This window comes from Cygnus olor, chromosome 1 (assembly GCF_009769625.2).
Source record: "Cygnus olor isolate bCygOlo1 chromosome 1, bCygOlo1.pri.v2, whole genome shotgun sequence".
NCBI lineage: Eukaryota > Metazoa > Chordata > Aves > Anseriformes > Anatidae > Cygnus > Cygnus olor.
Window position 1 is genome coordinate 206101019 of NC_049169.1, and position 18563 is coordinate 206119581.

Sequence of the window (18563 nt, forward strand, 5' to 3'; positions counted from 1 at the left end):
TAATTTCACAATAATTTCATTATGAATTCAAACCGTGCAGCATTTGTGTTACAGCTACCTCATTTGTTTGCCAGAGCCTCTGGTTCCACGCGTGTGGTGTTTTCTCCTTCAGCAAAAGCCGTTTGCTCCTGTTCTCCTCCCCATTTGTTCATGTTCTCCTCCTCCTCCTCCTCCTCCTCCTTTCCCTTTCTGCCCTGCAGGCCTGGGGGCTGCCATCGTCTGGCTGTGCTCAGAACCAGGTCAGCGCAATGACCCCGTTCCGTGCCATTTCCTTCCCTCACCCCAACAAAAATTGCACAGGGAAAAAACGCGGGGAAAAAAAAAAATCATATTTAGGATCCCATATTAGTTCCAGAGCCCGAGCTGTGCACAGCACTGAACCATCACCCCCAGCGTGGTGGAAAACTCAGCATCAAAAGGATTTAAAAAAAAAAAAAAAAAGAATGGTGAAAGCTATTTCTGAAGGTTTGTAAGGGACCCTTACATGGAGTAGACCCTATGTACGCCTCCAACCCCAAGCCCCAAATCTTCAGTAATGGCCCTAAAAACAGGGCAGGGAGATCACGGAGCCCATCCTGATTTGCGATGTGCTTTAACTGGCACCCATGGGCGTTAATTGGTGAAGGACACTCCAATATTAATTAACTGTGGGGTTAGGTTAAGGGGTTATAGGGTTGGGGATAAGTAGGGGCATGGGGATATGGGGACCAGGGGATATTGTACAGCACCGAACGAAGGGAAGGAATGAAGGAGCAGCAACAGAAGAACAAGGAAAAAAAAAAAAAAAGAGAGAACAGGGACTCTCCTTGGACAAGTCAGCAACAGGAGACGGGTTTTTATTCTGTCAACAGGCTGGAAAGCTTTAGGGAAAAGCTCCTGCGCTGAATTAGGGTCCCCAAGCGCTCCCTTCTCCCCCCAAGGACGAGCAGCCCGAGCCCGCTCTCGTTGCCACCCCGAGTTCGCTGCAGGTTCGGCTGCGTTTTCAATTTCAGCCTCAGCAGGGGAAGGAAAATGATGTAAATACAATTAACGCCAATGCACGAGGCCTTGGCGATAGGGGCAAGGTGACGGATGCACGAGGGGGAAGAAATAAATGCCCAGGCTTTAAAATCGTGGCCTGTAATTAAAGGAGGAATAAGGAAAAGGCAAATTGCAGCCGGTGGTTCCTTCAACATGCGAAGGCATCGTGTTGTTCCCTGTGGGATCCCAAAGCAGGCTGATTAGTGAGGTTTTCTGCCCTCCTGGGAACAGGTTGTCGCACACCCTGTGGTCCTGGGGTGGGTGACGGCAAGGGTCTGCCCACCCCGGGGTGGGAGGTGGGTCAGGGCTCCTGCTCCCCCCTGCCCCAGGGGCACATCTAGGGGAGAAAAAGGAGAAAACAGTCGCAGGGGCAGGCGGCTGGCACCCTTATCCTCATCTTCACCCTACAAAAAAGCAGGGAGAGGCTTCCGCGGGCCCCATCGCCAGTGCAGGAGCTGCTGGTGAGGGCGAGCCGAGCATCTTCTCCTCTCTGAAGGCACCAACACGACTCCTCCAACGGCCCAGGAGCACTTGGATTAAGCAGCATCCTTCCGAATTTGACAACGCCGCTCGCAGCCTCTGGAATGTATTCTCTCCTTTTTCCTCTCCACATGATTGCAGCATAATCTCCTCCTCACTTGATTTATTTAAGCAGGCCTTCAGATGCTCCAGTAATGGGAGTCATTTAGGTCCCTCTGCAGATATGTATTTATTTATTGCTGTTGGTTGACACTGCAGAGCCAGTTGGCAGGAGAGAGACAAGGCCAGGGTCACAAGAACGTTAAATTATTCGCTGTCGAAAATAGCTGGTCGAGAAAGTTGGATTAAGCAAGGTCGTTCAAGGTCACAGTCAATCCCTGGTGGGAGGAGAAGGGCGTTAATTAGCTGCTTTATTTATGGGGGTCATCGGGACCAAAGGGTTGGTAGCAAAAAAGGGGAACTACGGCAGCTCCTCTTGCTTTTTGGCACAGGCAGCTCTGGGGTTTGAAGCCAGATTGCTGTCCTTGCCCATGATGGAGAAGTGAAGCCTAAATCAAGTCTGGTTTGGGACTGAATTTGGCGATGCTGCTTCCATGAAGATGCTGCTGTGGTGGCTGGGGAGGTGCTCAGCAGGGGTAGGAAAAGCAGTAAGCCTGGCACGTATGACCTGGAGGGAGTGGGAGCCAACAAACCTCGTACTTACTGCGTGGCCCTCCACGGGAAAGCAGAACCCCGACGGCCAGGTCTTCAGTGCCAGGCCAGAAGAGACCTTTCCATCCAAGGATCCGTGTCAAAAAGATGATTTTTTCCCTATTCTTTCTGCAAAAATTGAAAGGTAGAAGCCATAATACACAGAAAACCCTAACAAAACCCACCCCCTGCCCCGCTGCCCCATCGAAGGCATCGGCCGTGAGTTCTGGTGGCACTGGCTGGCAACGAGCTGGTGCTAACTGGGATCTCTGCCAGGAAATCCACACCACTGTGCTCGGCTCTTAATTGTCCATATCGGTGCCTACCTCGACACGGTCACAAATCAAGGGAGCTTTGTAACGGGCTGCCTGCTATTAAGCAAAAGTCGAGCAGCAAGAAGCTGTTGGAGAGCGATGAAGACGCGAACTTGTGCTGGGTATTGGAGGGGAGAATTGGTGGCGCAGGTGAGAGGGAGGTGCTAAGAGACTGAAAACACTGACCAGGTAAAGAGAGGGAAGGTTATCTGCCTGGGAAACAACCCCAAGGGAAAGGAGCGTGTGGGTATATGTACAGAGGGCGACTCAGGTAACACAAATCCAGCATGGGGCTGCTGGAGCATTTACTCTCACCCTAAATCTCGAATCCTCGGGGGTGAAACCATGTCACACAAGCGTGGGGAACCAGGCTCGGGTCCCCAGCCCCGTGCCCTGGCCGTCTGAGCAGCCTTTTGCCCAGCAGGGTGTGATTAGAGGAGAGCTGGGCTTGCTCTAACAGCTTTCCTACCCGGCATCGATCTGATCTCCCGAGCAAGCGCTCGCCTGCGTACGAATAAGCCACCTCAGGAGGAAAAAGTCCAAGTGCTGGAAAAAAAAGGTGGCGTTGCAAAGCCCCATTTAGGGATGTGCTGCAATATTAAGCTCAAACGTGCCAGCCCAGCCCAGCCCTTTATGCCTGGGCTTTCAAACAGCCATCTTCCTAAAAGGGGAGAGAACCCCCCACATCTCCGAGCCTTTCTTCCAGACATAAGTTGATGGATTTCGAAGTAGCAGGGGGCTGAGTGACAGCCATGGCAAATCTCCATCTTCCTGCCGTGGTCAGCAGTGGTGATGGGGTGCTGCCCTCTGCCACAGCCTCAGGGTATCGGCAGATAACGGCTGATAAACCACCTTGCTGGGGTTTCTCACGGCATAAGCAGCAGGGTTGGGCTTGCCGGGAAGCCAATGCCATCTCCTAGCCACAAACCCTCTAGGACTTTGGCAGGGATGGACCTCTGCAGGGGAGCAGACGGCGTTAGAGGAGGGCTCCAGGCAATGACCTTCCTTGATTTTTCCATGGGGTTTTCCACGCTGAGAAACAAGACAGTCTGGAAAACAAGCGGCTTGCCAGCAAGCCCACGTTCCTTGGAGCAGAGGAAGGAAAGGAGCAAATGGCACCACTGCTCTTTTTATGGCAGGTCAGAAGCAGCCCCAGCAAACGCTGACTCCAAACGGTCCTGCCAAGAGCTTTTTAGGCAATTTTCCTGCTGAGTCTCTTCACCCCAGAGCCAAAAAACATACAGTTGTGATTTTTTTTTTCCGCTTGCCATCTCTGCCTTCAGCTCTGAGCAGACAGATGTCTGAGGATGCCATTTCCAGCAGCTCCCAAAAGCATGCGGAGAGCTGACGAAGGCAGAGCTGTTGGCATCAGCGGATGCCAACTGTGGATGTATGCTGGCATAACTGAGTCCAAACTCTTGCTTGATAGCAGCATCCTTCTGCTTCAAATCATTTGGAGATACATCGAGCACTACCTGGTATCAGAGACTTTGTTCTTCCACGTGGTGACCCTCAGGTAGCACTCGTGGGTTGTCCTCCTTGCCCAAATCCTTGCTGTCGTGCACGTAGAGCAAAGCTCCTGGAAGAAGACGGGGCTGAAGATGACCCAGAGGATCCACTGCAACACGAGACAGTGAGCTGAGCAGCCAGTGGCTCCAAAAGGATGTACTTCCCCAGGGGTTTACTCATTTTCTTCAATATATTTCTGACCGAGCCACCTCCAACACCCACCAGGAGGTTGGCCACTCGCATCCGTTGCATTTCAAGGGAAGAAAGAGGTTGCAGAAGGGCTGAGGACCATTTGCCACGTTGGCCACGTGGCCCAACAGTCCCTTCACCCCCCCTGCTCCAGGAGCCACGATTCCAACACGCTCACCCCACGAGAACTCATCATTTGGGATTTTCCTCCCCATTTCCAACGGGGATGTTTTTATAGAACGAGTTATTCTGCAAGAAACGCTTCTAGGACATGTCCTGGAGGCTCCTAGGGCATCTCCCTGTACCCTGTCAGCCCAACATCAGCACATATGGCTCCAGCACTCGTGCTGACTCCTGCACTCGGTGAGGAAGCCAGCTCCAACCTCTTCCCGGGGCCTGTCTAGGATGACAGAGCTCAGGGCAGGTTGCCTGGGTGTTAATTAGAGAGGTCACCTCTACATCTCGGCTTCATCAGCTTAGCTGCAAACAGGAGGGGAGCATAAAAGCGTTAGTGCAATTGAGATTGATGTGCTGCAGCCAGACTGGCTGGGAAGGTGGAGCCCAGGGTGTGGGGAAAACGGCAGCGATGTGATTCTTCACGTAACGCTCAGCTCAGCGCCCTCGTCTGACCCCTCAGCTGGGATTGTAAGGACCTGGGAGGCCTCCCGAGCCCTGCCTTGGGTACAGCCCCCAAATGCATGCTCAGAAATCCTGCTCCTCTCTGGCAGTGTCTACAGATTGGCTTCTGCCCTGTTCTCCTCCACGAGTCTTACCTTTTAGGGGAAAATACTGCACTGTAGCCAAAATGAATTACCCAGACCCGCTGATAAGTGCCGCTTGCCACCTGGGTCGTGCAGATTCTCCCCTTACTCACCGGTAATACAGACAACAACGACACAGATGGCATCTCACCTTGATCCTCGTCTTTTTCAAACTTTTAGAGAACGGGGATGTGTCAGTCAGAAATCTGGAGGAGAACGTGAGGCTTACTTCAAACGCCTCCCTGCTCGGGGTGGCCCTGCTGGAGCAGGGTGGCACCAGAGGGACCCAGAGCTGCCCACCACCAGCAGCCACTCGGGGGTCCTCTGATGTGGTCCATGCAACCAGGGCAGACTCAAAACATTGAAAGCGTGGAGATGAGGCCCCTAAACCTTCAGAAGGTTCCTGGGAAGGCTTCTCCACCAACCTCCAAACTAAGACATGCTCGATGCCTAAGCTCCAGCAGACCCTGCTGATCTAGCTCTATTTTTCAGAAGCCTTCTCATGTACTCTGCACTTCAGACAGCTTTCCCCTCTCTTTTTCACAACACGACTGCATTAGTCAAGTAAATGAATAATGATACAGCTTCTAAGCAGCCTGTGGCGCTGCCAGGAAGCTGTTGCCTCATTAAATCTGTGTCATATCCACTTTCACTCGCGCAAGGACGCATGTCTTGGCTGCCGGGCAGTGGACACGAGGTGAGAATTTGGCCTTTGGGGGGTTTCAGTTTCTTTAAAGGAGGCTGGTTCGCAGCTTGCTGGCAGAGCAAAAGGCAAGGAACCCTCCGATCCTGTAAAAAAAAAAAAAAAGATAAAAATTGTTAATTGGCATTTAAGAGAAAAATATCACCTACTTGCAGATAGCATTTCCTGCTTTGCAATGTGGAAGAGCAGTTACTCGAACTCTCTCCTGACTCTCCAACCCTCCCTGGCTCGTGCTGCAATTAAGCCTGATCTCATTAACGAGACGCTGCCAGAGCTGGCTGGGATTTGGAGAGGAGATCTAGGGAAAAGGCAGGTGTTGCAAGAAGTGGCAGGGCTGATTCAGAGCTTGGCTACCTTCCCTCTGAATCAGCATGAAAATAATTAATATCCCAGGCTAGCAGTAGGGGACAGCAGCCAGCTAGCTAATTATATGGTCCTCCTTATAATCCCAAATCCTCCCCACTTTTAATAATTCAAGTGATCTCGCTCATTTGCCAGCCGAAAAGAAAGGGCTGGATTAATTAGCAAACAAGTGCGTAGTGCAGAGCACTTGGTAAGGGAAAACTAAGACAAAATGATTAGCTTTGCCTTAAATTCTCGGGGAAAAAAAAAAAAAAAGAAAAAAAGAGAAAAAACAGACGCAGCAGTGCTCCCATAGCACAGAAAGTCCCATTGCTGTGTCTGATGCTGGGAAATCGTCCTGCCCAAGGATATAAATCCACCCCAAGGATGTAATCCATCCCAATGCATCCAAATTGTTTCCTCCCTGCACACGGTGTTTTATTAGGGCTAATAATGGACTCGGCCAATGAAATGTCTTTTCATCGCTATCTGTCTGTGCCAGCAAGAAGGCACGGATGCCAAAAAGAGAGAGTCAAAAGGGTTTCAGAAGTGCAGAGCTTGTTCATTTCTGAAGACAGGAAAAAAAAAAAACAAACAATCCAGTTCAGTGACACTGATAGTTTAGGAAAAAATAAAGAGAAAATCTCTTAGCGCTCGGCTTCTTACAAGGAAAGAAGCCTCAAGACTCGCAGTTAACTCAGATATTGGGGACAACTTCCCAAATCTAGGTTTGGAGCATGCAGCTGGGAGAGACTGTGGCATCCTGGAGGTTTCAGGCCCCATCCTGGGAAGGCTGTGTCGTGCTAAGGCAGGACAGCTCGGGGGCTGCAGCTGGGGAACGGGGCATCGTGCTGGCCCAAAGAGGCTCACCCTGGTATGGCTGAGGGGACACACAGCCCCTGTCCCCCTCGTTAGCAAGGGGAACAAGCAGGGCCCTGTTATCACCCCGTTATCACCTCATTTTTGGGTACAGCTCTTGCTGTATGCCCGAGATCTTCCCATGCAATACCAGCTCTGAAAGCATCCCTGTGTGGTGGCAGCTCATGGAAGAAGAGGGATTCCCATGCTCGCTGCCATTACCAGTCCAACTTCTACCCCTGCCCCAAAAGCAAAGCAGCCCAGGCTCTACCTTTCAGCCAAATCACAGGCAACCTTTGCAGAACGAATCCCAAAGGCTCACATTTGCCTGCTGCAGTTGTGCCGATACGCAGGAGGTGGCAGCATCCTTCCAAAACGCAGCACTGCAGCTAAAGGAGCCTGGTGGCAGCCAGAGCCCAGTTTTTACCTGGAGGGTGAGTTAATTGTGAAATAACACGGTCTGAGACACAGGGCTTGAGCTGACGAGGTGTTGCTCCAGTTGTAGACGAGGATTTGATGTCAAACCAGGCTCTGCTGGGGGGAATCCTGCAGCCCAATATCTGGAGCAGGGCAGGCGACTGCAGAAATTGCATCTCATCAGCCAAGAAAACAAGAAGCCGGGCCTTAAATGCAAATGCAGCAGGGTTACACGCTTCGTATTGACACGGACCAGAGCCTCACAGCCCATACAGATGCACATTTCTTTCTGAGAGCAACATATGAGAGTTACAACCACTGTCACACCTCTGATGGATAACACTCGAGGTTCCTTCTGCTCTCCCTAATTTGCTGACTCCTGATTTCAAGCTGCTCGCAACAGGAGCAGTCCCTGATCTTATCAGGCTCTTTATATACACGTATTTAAGATACAGCTTGGTTGTCAGCGAGTGTTTTCCTGTATTGCTCTCTTTTTCCCTGAGCCCAGATCTCTAAGCACAAACAGCCAGGCTGGGCATGGATTCAGGCAGGAGAACCCCATTTGAAATCACGCTGTAAAGGGATGCTCTCCTCCACCTCCAGCCTTCCCACCTGACGATGTTTCTGCTCCAGATACTCATCACCACCACTGCACGAAGTTATTGCTTCCACCACTCTGTCTAGGACTGGTAAATCCGCTCAAGGCAAGAATGACCAGGTTTGTTTGCTCCGATGGTCAAATTAGCCAGACCTTGAGCTGGCAGAGCAGAGTAGCTCTGCAAAGGGGCCACCACAAGCAGCAGTTTGCTCTGGGAACACCTCTCTGCAGCCTCACAAGTCCTTGTTCTGAATCCCAGGTCCCTCAGGAGACCCCAGGCATAAAATCTTCATAGAATCACAGAATGGCTTGGGTTGGAAGGGACCTTAAGGCCCATCCAGTTCCAACCTCCTGCCACAGGCAGGGATGCCACCCACTAGATCAGGTTGTCCAAAACCCCATCCAGCCTGGCCTTGAACACCTCCAGGGATGGGGCATCCACAGCCTCTCTGGGCAACCTGTGCCAGTGCCTCTCCACCCTCTGAGTGAAGAATATCCTCCTAACATCTAATCTAAATCTCCCCTCTTTCAGTTTAAAACCATTCCCCTTGTCCTATCATCATCTGCCTGAGCAAAAAGTTGCTCTCCATCTTTTTTATGGTCCCCCTTTAAGTACTGAAAAGCTGCAATAAGGTCACCCTGGAGCCTTCTCCAGGCTGTAGAAGAAACCCCAAACTTCTGCACAGCTCTTCCAGCCCTTGTCTACAAGGTGCTGTTTCTAAATGCTTTTCTACACTGATTTGGGGTCCTCTTATTAAAGAGAGACGTCCTGAGTGGCGTTTAAACACTGATTTTGCCAAAGACCTGGTCTGCACCAGGACTTCATTGTGGGGTTGGGCTGGGGTGGCTGTGATGGATGTACAGACCTGATGTGGAGCTGCTGATGTGCCACGTGCTGGTAGCTGAAGAGGATGGGTGGTCTTGGTCCGTGGTCCACGAAAGGGACTTCTACTCCATCCTGACCACGAACATCACGGGATGTGAGCGTATGGACAAACCCACTGAGCTGTACAGCAGCTGCAAAGCAAATTGAGAGCAAACAGTCAAATTCGGGGGAACGTGGCAGAGAGATGTTCAGCAGCAAGCCATTAATCAGCCCTCCCACTTCAATTAATGCCAGCAGCAAGAAAACCCAGCTGGAGTTTGTTTGCTTTTCAAATAAGCTGTATAAAAATATCCCTCCTGTGACAGCCCTGCTTTGATGTTGGGGCTCGCAGGTTCATTGCTGGTTTAAATCTTCTAACTAGCACTTAATCTTGTTTTCGTTCCAGCCCAGGCGGGACGTTAAAAACAAGAAGATTAAAGAAAAGCCTTGAACAAATAGAAAAAAAAAATAAAACAGCAACAACAACAAAAAAACATGAAGACTTTAGACTAACAAAATCCTGTTAAGCAATGACTCACGGGTGCTGGGACAGGTCTGCCCAGGTGCAGAGTGGATTTGGCTGCGGTGTTCGCTGCTTCTCTTACCTGAGAAGTTGGACTTGTCCCCAGGTTTACACAATGCTGCAATATTTTAACCAATTTCCTCCGTTCCGCTGCCCGGCAGTGAGTCAACACGGCAGCTACGAGGAAAAAGCACTGCTAAAGTTAGGCATCCACATAAATCACTGCAGCAATGATGCTCTGCAGCCAGCCTATAAATATTAGGGGTTTGACATCAGTTTACATCAGCAGGCTAACTCAATTAATTCAATTTCTACAGGCTTATGCGAGCTGTTGCTCATTAACATTCACCCACCTGAGCTCGGTGATGAGGAACCACTGAATCAGAGCCCTCGATGGCTCAAGTGTCACCGGGTGCTGTGCTGTGGGCGCGCAGTCCCCCGGAGCTGCACGCGCCGAGCTCTGGTGGCGTTAATTACAGCTAATTCCATTAAGCCGACGTGTGCCTCCCGCATGCAAATTAGGGAGCCTGTCTCAGAGTGAAGCAGGTTAATCAAGCTGGATGTTTTTCACTGGTTTACTTGGATTACAGCGGGTGTTGCGTGGGAGCCAGGTGAGAAACCCAGCGCAGGGAACCCAAATTCCTGGTAAGGGATTTAGGAACCAGGGTGCTGGCTTAACAGGACCGCTTGCAAAATGGGTTTATGGTAAATCCATGAGGTTTCTGCTTGTAGGTTGTGATGTTTTATCCATCACACGTGGTGCTCCATATGTCAGGTCCCTGTTGACATACGTGGGGTCCCGTCATGTGCACAAGGTGAACGACGTCTTCCCAGCCCTGTTCCTGCTCTGGGTGCAAAGAACCTCCTGGAGCTCCAGTTCTCACCACGTCGTACCCTCTCGTGCTCTCAGGTGGCTGAGGGTGGATCCACACATCCGCAGACCCGTCTTTGTCCTGCTTCTGTTGATCCTCTTTTCCATGCCAGGACAGCTGCAGCGTTGTCTGTCTGTCCTGTCCTGGTGGGGACCCATCAGAGGAGCCTTGCTGGAGCTCAGGCTGGCTTTGGACCCACCACTTCGGGCGACCGAAGTCCTATCAGCCTCAACATCGCCACTGACAGAGCACCAAAGGTCCCCTGCCAAGGCGGCAGTGACCATCTCCATCATGGGCCCCTGGTTAGGAACACAGGGATTAAAGTATTGCAAATAAATAGCTTCAGTTTTATCATTTTAACAGCCTGAGTAAAGAAAAACAAGGGGAAAAAAAGAGGGGATTGGACATTAAGAGAGCTGCAAGTAAATTTGCAGTTCTGTAAAGGAACTGTCAAGCTTGAAATTGAATTTTCTGACTGGGAGGAGGTCTTCGATAGAACCACGATGTTCTTTTTTTTCCCCAGGGAAATTCCGAAGTATTAACCAATTGCGGGCTAGTGCAAAACTGTGCTTCACCCAGACTAGCACTCAGGCAAAGTTTGGCTTTATTTTGGACGTGCACCAAGGAAGCAAAACCGAGGTGAGCCATCCAACGCGGTTCCTGGTCACTCCATGTCAGATCTGCTAATTGTATGGGTTGCAGGAGAAATACTGAAGCTCCAAAAGCTGGGACAGAAAAATAAAAAGTAAAATTCACACCTGGGGGCTTGGGACATGTAGTTCTGATCCCCCAGGCTCTCTACGCTCTGAACTGCAGGGAGCAGTGTCATGGGAAGTGAGGTTCCCCTGGGCATTTACCCCACACTGCTATGAGGTTTCCTGCTCTGTGGCTTGGCCCCCAAGTATTTAATTCATGGTTTTTCCTAAAAGAGACACAGCTGCAGAGGTGTGAGCAGGAAGAAATGGGGCCTCTGAGTAGGATGGACCAGAAGTGGGGGAAATATCCCAAATCAGTACCTGATTCTGGCTGCTGGGGTGTGGTATGTCTTGCTGGTAAGTGCCTACTGGACCATGGTTTCTGCTTAGAGAGGTTCTGCTGTGCAGCAATTCTCCTCCTCTGCCACTGAAAGAGGAAAAGGATGAGGTTGAAGAGGGCCCTGCTATCCCCTGCTCTGCATCAGTCAAGCTGTGAGCTCCAAGCTGACAACACATTCACATGCCTCCCACCTCCTGCTCTCCCACCCGTGTCAGGCACCTGAATTCCCCTTTTAATGGGCGTGCTGGGGATGGGCTTTGAGGGAGAGAAGATCCTGTACTGCCTGCAGGCAGCACCCCACCTCTGAGCAAGGTCCTGTGCTTGAAGGACCCCAGCAAAAGGCAGTGGATTGGGGAAACATGAGAGCCTTGCACTGGAGTTCAAAGCTCTCTGAGTTTTAAGATGTTTTTAAGACGTTTCTGTGCTTGGTAGCTGGCTACAAGCAGGAAGCCCAGCTCACCGAGCTACCACGGGGCTCTTACTGCAGTGGCTGCAGGCAGGTGGCTTTCCCCTTCCTCCTCGTTCTCCCCAGGGAAGGAGATCCTCTGAGTGCATCTCTGGAAAGGATCCTGCATATTCCTGTATTAGAGAAAAACAGCACGGGCAGGATTAGAACAAAACCAAGCTCTCACTGCATGGAGGAAAAGGCAAACCGAGAGGTGTCTGCGTGCTCCGTAGCAGTGCTTTGCAATCGTTTTTGTGTGTGCTCCACGGGAGCAGAACTGCCAAAAACGAGCTGGCAATTTTAATGGCATGACCACAGAGATGAGCTAACATAACTGGGGCTTTGTGAAAAATGTCAATGCCTTCACTGGACGTATAACAAGAGAGGATGCTTGGAGGGGGCTTCCAATCTAACCCAAGGCACCCAGCCACCCATCAGCATCCAGACGGACCAGCCAGCCCCACGCAACACAAAAGCAAAGGAACACCCAGGGAAAGTTATATTTAAAACAAATTTCTTTAATAATTTGAACTATAAAGACACAAATTAGTGCTTGACTGCAGCATGAGTAACAAATGAAATACATTAAATATACAAAGCTACTGTGTTTGCAAAACAAGACAGGCTGATACAGAGAAGCCTAATGTTAGTTACCAGTTGCTCTGGTACAAAGAAGCAGTTGAGTATTATCAAAATTGTCAATAAACGTTGCTCGATGCAGCTGTGTTTTACAAGTCAACTGCTCTTCATCTGTCACAGTGTATTTATCCATCTCCGCAACAATATGCTGAATTTCAGGACAAAATATTACAGCTAAATAGTGTCAACGTTAAAAAGTTTGGTCACATAACGCGCCAGCTATTTCCTGTCCCTTACAGGCAGGCAGATGTTATGTGCTACGACAGTAAACAAGGCATCATCAGTGCACGAAGCTGAGTTCAATAGTTAACATCAAAGAGTCAACGTCAGTTTGGAAGATCAAGAGAAAAAAAAAAACAGTTCCTGATCAGTCTGAGGAGTAACTACTGCTTATGCTGCTTGAAATTCTCTTCCAAAATCCAGGGAGTGATATTTATTCTTCTGCAGGGACTGACCAAGGTGTTATTTTAGCAAATCATGCTACCAAAATGATTTCTGTGAGCACGCTGGAAAGCCCATCTCTATACAATATTGGTTTTAAGAAATAGATCTATGTTGTTCCAGGGCTTTGGGGAAAGAAGGATGAACCTCGGATTGTGCTTACACATCTTCCCGTGTCCTGGTGAGGAAGGACAAACAATGGGAAGACCCTTTATTGAAGATTCATTCGGGAAATCTCAACAACCTGCTCTGAGCATCAGGCAGATGTGTGGACTCAACCTGTGCGAAATGTGCGCAAAACGTTTTGCAGGCACTGGTTTAGGGTTGTGCAGCAGCAGCTGGATTCTCATCTTGATTTGTCTTAAATCTGCTGTTAGGTGCTTAACCTAAGCTAGATGCCTTCAACACGTATAAATGGAGAGTTCTGAAGTAAAGCATGAGATTCAGGCACCAATCCTGCCCCCCAAAATGTAGATATGAACTGTCTAGAGCATCAGGCAGGGAGCTCCAGTTAGTAAACGGGGCTCTGCATAAAGCGCTCGCTTGACTGCTGTGCCTTCACGTTGCCTGTCACTGATTTAAAATGTGGGGCTAAATCCAGCTGGCAGCTTCCAGACTCGGGAATGACCCAACAGCATCAGGGACACGGAGCTGGGAGGCACGTGGTTGCAGCCAGGAAGAGGAGAGCTACGTTTCTGCAAAGCAACTAAAAGGAGGAGCACTCCGACTCCTGCATTAGAACAATATTTAACAAAACACAAACCTACCAAGGACCTTGTCTGCAGACCCTGGGGAAAAAACATGGCCTCAGCTCTCAGAAAAGACTTAGAACAGAGAGTTCAGGCACTTGGCAGCAGCAGGCAGTGGCTGGGCGAGACAAACCAACAAACCCCAACCCAATCTCAATGGTTACCCAGTATGATCTCTGCAGTTACCTTACAGGATCCCAAAACTGGCAGAGGGCGTTCCAGATGCGTAAAAAGCATTTTCGTTCACGTATGAGACAACTCATGTCACGTTCCAGCCTCATAAAACAGCTGAAAATCTACAACGACCTGAATGTAACATCATTCCATCACCTCTACAGTAAAGACCGCAGGCAGCATGAAGAGTTAAACGTAAAAATAGCAAAACATTCAAGCTTGTTACAGAAGTATCTAAAGTGCAGATATCAAGAGGGTGGTTGACGTAATACTATGGGATTCTGTGCTTAATCTTTTCTTATTCTCTTTCCATATACAATTTCTTAATCTCCTCCTGGCTTTCACTTCCCCTGGGTAATAAAGACTCCATCATTTATCCCTTTTCCTAAGAAAGCCTCACAGTTAATCAGTGCTTTGCATTTAAAGCCTCCCACCGCCTACTTTAGAAGTGCAGATGGGAAGATCGGATTTCTTTAAAGAAAAGCAACCGTTTTACCTGGATATGTCAATTAAAATTATGGGGCACACAGTTCACCAAAATGATAGTGTGTTCCTGGATTTTGAGGTGTCCTGAAGAAAACAGCAGTGCTGCTTCATTGCAGCTCATCTTCCACTCCCAAGTATTACACTCAGTTACAAAAATACAAAAAAAAAAATCCATGGGGAGAAATAGGTTTAAAAGTTGTCTTACTGGAATTATTGAATGCAAGCTAAAAAATGTGGTCGTGGCTGTGAGAAACACAAGTGATACTGGAAGGACACTCTTGTTATGAGTTTCACATAGATGAGTTTGCTGAAAAACTCCTTCAGCTGCTAGAAACCAGGTGCTGGGAGCAAACTATGGCCAAAGAATCAAACGCATTTCGAGGCACACAGTTTCCCTTCAGCCAAACAAGACAGGGCTGAGGATGAACACAGCCCAATATTAGATTAGAAGATAATTAGAACTAACTATAGAACAGTATTTCCTAACACATCTTTTCCAAAGTCACGCCAAACAAGTTGTAAGCATCACTTTAGCTTTAACTGTAACAATATAGTGCCAAAAAGGTTTCACTTCACCTGTCTGCACTGAAGTCCTCCTACTCACATCCCCTTCTAAACCAGACTCCTGGGTGCAGAGGAAGAGCAGACAGAGCAATACCTAGGAGCCTGACAGCCACCAAACGAGTCAGGACATTTGTGCAGCGTGAGCAGTCAGCCACAGATCCACACAATACTGCTGCAAACCTCAGGGGCTGCAGGCTGCTCCAGCATCTGCATTTTCAGGCAGGCATAATTAAGGGCACAGGCACTGAACAAATACAAGACAGAGGTAGATTGGCAAGTGACAGACTGCATAATCCAATGCTGACTACGGGGTAGTCTTCTAAACACTTGCTGGTAGCACAACTTCCTTGTGCTTAAAGGAAAAGCAACAGAATGAGGTCCGGAGATGACTAATACTGCGAGCCAGCTTCAAACGCCGCCTCCAAAACACAGACAAGAATCCTCCTGGTGGCAGATTTCTCCTTCTCACGTCTCCTCTTTATAGCTGAAAACGTAGGTCTGGAGCTGTATCCAGAGAACCTTGATTCCTGGCGTCAAGTATGGAGTTGATCTGTATTGGGAGAGCTGTTTTGACATTTTTCTACTACTTGCAAGGAAGAAGTTCTCAGCTGCTGATCTGTGCCAAGCCGATGGTCTCAAGATGATAATTTCGTGGTTCTTCACAGACGTTGAAGAATTGAAGAGTTTATCACTGTCATTAAGTCTGTCCAACACAGCCTGTAGGAGTCATTTTACAAGCCACCTGCTATTTCTGTAATCCCCTTTAAAGTAGCTGCTGTCTGAATCCTACTCAAAAAAATAGGATCAAAGATGACCCATCTTTTAAGTTGTAGTGCAAGAAAAGTTTGGGATATGCTGCTCTTAAGACTGTAGGGAAAAAAAAACTCGGCACATAATTCAAGTGATGGAAATAAAAAGCAGTCTAACAGACCTCTAACAAGTGACAGTCGTGAAGACTTATGTCTTTCCAGGCACTAGAAAAGTTATTCTGAATTTCAGTGACATGAAGCTAGAATTGGCTTGCCGTTTTCAATATCACTTACAATAAGGCAGTCAACCCGAAGCACCCATAATTTTAGATTACTTATGCTTAGAAGGATATGCATATAAATTACATTCTTCAGGGTCTAACATAACCTGAAAGAAAGGCTACTGGGAGGGTGTCCGTCGGTCATTTGGAATGAAAGAACAACACAATTTGCACAAGCTTTTAAGATAAAAACCATCAGAGACAAAGAATATCCAAATGAAAAGCTAACAGCAGCATAAAATTAAGAAGAGCTTTTCCATTTATTCTTTTTTTTAAATCCTAACAATTCAACAGGACCTGAAGAAAACACCGTGTGCTTCCTTGTTCCGAGTGTGTGGGAGAATCTACAAATTTCCTTAGGATATATCATTATAGAGATGCTTTATCAGTAAGAAAGTGGCTTTTTAGAATACTGTGACTTCTGCAGTTATGAAGAAGTAAAAAGCAGAGCCCTCAGATCCTCCAGAAACAAAACTAAGGGCAATAAAATACAGGTTTTGTTCGTCGTCTTAAAAATATTACCATGTCTAGCAGATGTCACTTGTGATTGTTGATGCATCTAGTTGCTGTGCTGCTCCTTTTACAGGACTCTTTCCCCTAATTTATGGGAGCATGTAAACATACTAAACAAGAAAATAAGATACAGGGTGCAGAAACACACTTGAAAGAGCCTGGAGATGAATAGGCAGGCACTTATTTTTAAGCTACATTTTAAAAACGGTTCTCAAATGTCTCTACAAAAAAACATGCCTTCTGGGTAATTACAGACATCTAGGCCAAACCTGCCTTTTCCTCCCTCTGTGCTAGTTGTTCCAACCTCTTTCAGTTTGAAGACCCCTCAAATTTCCCAGAACTGGAGCCTACTGACAACAGATTTGTTTAAAAATTTTGTTCAGGTATCTTTATAGTGGTTTGCTGATTACAGGTTGCAATACACTGCTTTCAGCTCGTGCTTAAACCTTGCTGAAGTCATTCAAGGTTAAGCATCTTTTTCAAGCCCTGAGTTTGGGTCTGCATGATCCCAAGAGCTCAGGGCCAGTCACCAGATCCAAAAGCAATGATTTTGTTCGGAGACTTGCACCAGTACGGGTGCTACTGATGGACATTGAGGATACAGCTAAGTCACAAGCAGAAAAAAAAATATTAAAGGGAAAAGACCATTTTAGTTATCACTGATTGTACAACACAGATTTCAGTCTGACTTCTTCCACTAGTCAGCACAAGGAAGCTTACAGTAGCTGGAATTTTGTGATCCTGGAAACAGCTTTATAGCTACATAACTATGCCTTGCTGCTGCGTGCAGGTTTTAAATCAATGCAGAACGGGAGTTCCAATCAGTCTGAGCATTTCCCTTTTTCCTTCAAGGCAAGGAAGGACAAATCCCTCAGAGCATCAGAAATTGCATAGCATGGCAGCCAGGAGGCCTAGAGACAAACTCCAGTAGTCGCCCCAAGATCTGGGGAGACAAAACAAGAGCCTCCAATATGAGGTATATTTTGAAAAACTGTTAGTTCAATGTTTTCTTTATGCTTACTGACTAACTTTGATCAGCTGAGTAGGTTGCAGAAATCAGAGGGTTTGTACCCGATTAAGAGCCAAAGGTTGGTTTTAAAAAAGCATTCAACTTTCCGCAGGGAAACTGCGTAATGGAAAGATTGAGAGCAAGCAGTCAAAATACTGCCAATTATATTTTGGGGTTTCCTCTATGTAAATCTTGTTCTTTACTCCTCTTTCTTCATTATTCCTGAATAAGAAGACAATTCTCAAAGTCAGACCAATATTTAAGACTCTTTAAATAGGAAAGGCATGAATTCAAAGCTGATCGAGCACACATATGTGGTGCTTGTCAACCTGTATCAAGAATGGAATACAGGGAATGAGAAGCAGGGAGAGAAAAGGAAGGCATGTAAATAATAAAACGTTTTAGAAGCGTTTCTTGTGGTTATACAGTCATCCTGCACTCTCCTGATGGATCACTGATCAAACAAAACAGGATTTCTGTTTCCATACACAAACAAGAACCCTTATAATGCTCCACCATCGTAAACGTCTTCTCCTGGTCACAGCCTGGAACATCCTCCAGGATGTACCTCAGCTGGACTAAAGAGAAAATGGAAACTTGGTAGAAAATTACCTAAATGGCACATGTATCCCAACCTTTTCTGCTTAAAACTTAAACAGCAAAGGAGGCTGTGGAGAAGCAAGGCTAGAATAAAGCCGTAAATCAACCATTACATACTTCATTAATTGTATAAAAGTGCAAGGTTAAAGTAGTTCAGGTTAAGCATTCAGCTCACTATAGGCCACACAGATACTTAGCTTGGCCATCGATGACCTGTTTTTTTTTTTTTTTTTTTATCATTCAGTTACTAATATTAGTTTAAACCACAGAAAGAACAACTGAATGAAAAACTTACGCAACCCACTTCAAAAATGGTTAGTTTTCTGTGACCAGCACGAAATATTAGCTCAGTATCACCAGCTATACAATATATACAGAAAAATATTGTGTCTTAAACTTTGTTTTAACAACTTAGAATAAAGCTGTACTACTAAACATTATTTCCCTAGCGTGCGAACTCTTCGCTCTGCTCTGGCTGGCGGGCCCAGTAACACCGAGAAGTCCTTTGATAGCAACAATACTCGAACAGATCCATGATTCTGACAATCCAGCCACGGCAATTGTTGAATCGCTTTATTCAGCCAGGCCAGGGGGTCGCGTGGGACTGCCTGGGTCTCAGTCAGAGCTTCTTGGGTGGCTCCACGAGAAGAACAGGCCATATCCCGAACACAAACTGTTAAAACACGAAAAGAGGGAAGATTTCTTGGAATACCACCTCTCCTAGAACAGAAAGCCAA

The 18563-nt window shown here is 47.6% G+C and overlaps 2 protein-coding genes across 4 annotated transcripts in view; both read right to left on the reverse strand.

The window, feature by feature from the left end:
• The window catches only part of CAPN5 (calpain 5), a 57410-nt gene extending 46861 nt beyond the window's left edge, over positions 1-10549 (reverse strand). Inside the window, exons 1-7 of one of the 3 annotated variants that reach the window (XM_040544507.1) lie at positions 9623-10549; positions 9352-9446; positions 8748-8898; positions 7294-7489; positions 5077-5752; positions 2204-2319; positions 59-1877 (exon numbers count right to left, since the gene is read on the reverse strand). The gene's annotated coding sequence lies outside the window, so the exon portion shown is untranslated. Of the gene's footprint in view, positions 1-58; positions 5753-7293; positions 7490-8747; positions 8899-9351; positions 9447-9622 lie in introns of all 3 variants that reach the window. The other 2 variants (XM_040544506.1, XM_040544505.1) reach the window with 2 other exon arrangements.
• A 1574-nt stretch (positions 10550-12123) lies between these two features.
• Positions 12124-18563, reverse strand: part of ACER3 (alkaline ceramidase 3) — a 54680-nt gene continuing 48240 nt past the window's right edge. The window contains exon 11 of the mRNA XM_040544508.1: positions 12124-18499. Coding sequence (XP_040400442.1) covers positions 18446-18499 — 54 coding nt within the window. The 3' untranslated portion in view covers positions 12124-18445. The remainder of the gene's footprint in view (positions 18500-18563) is intronic.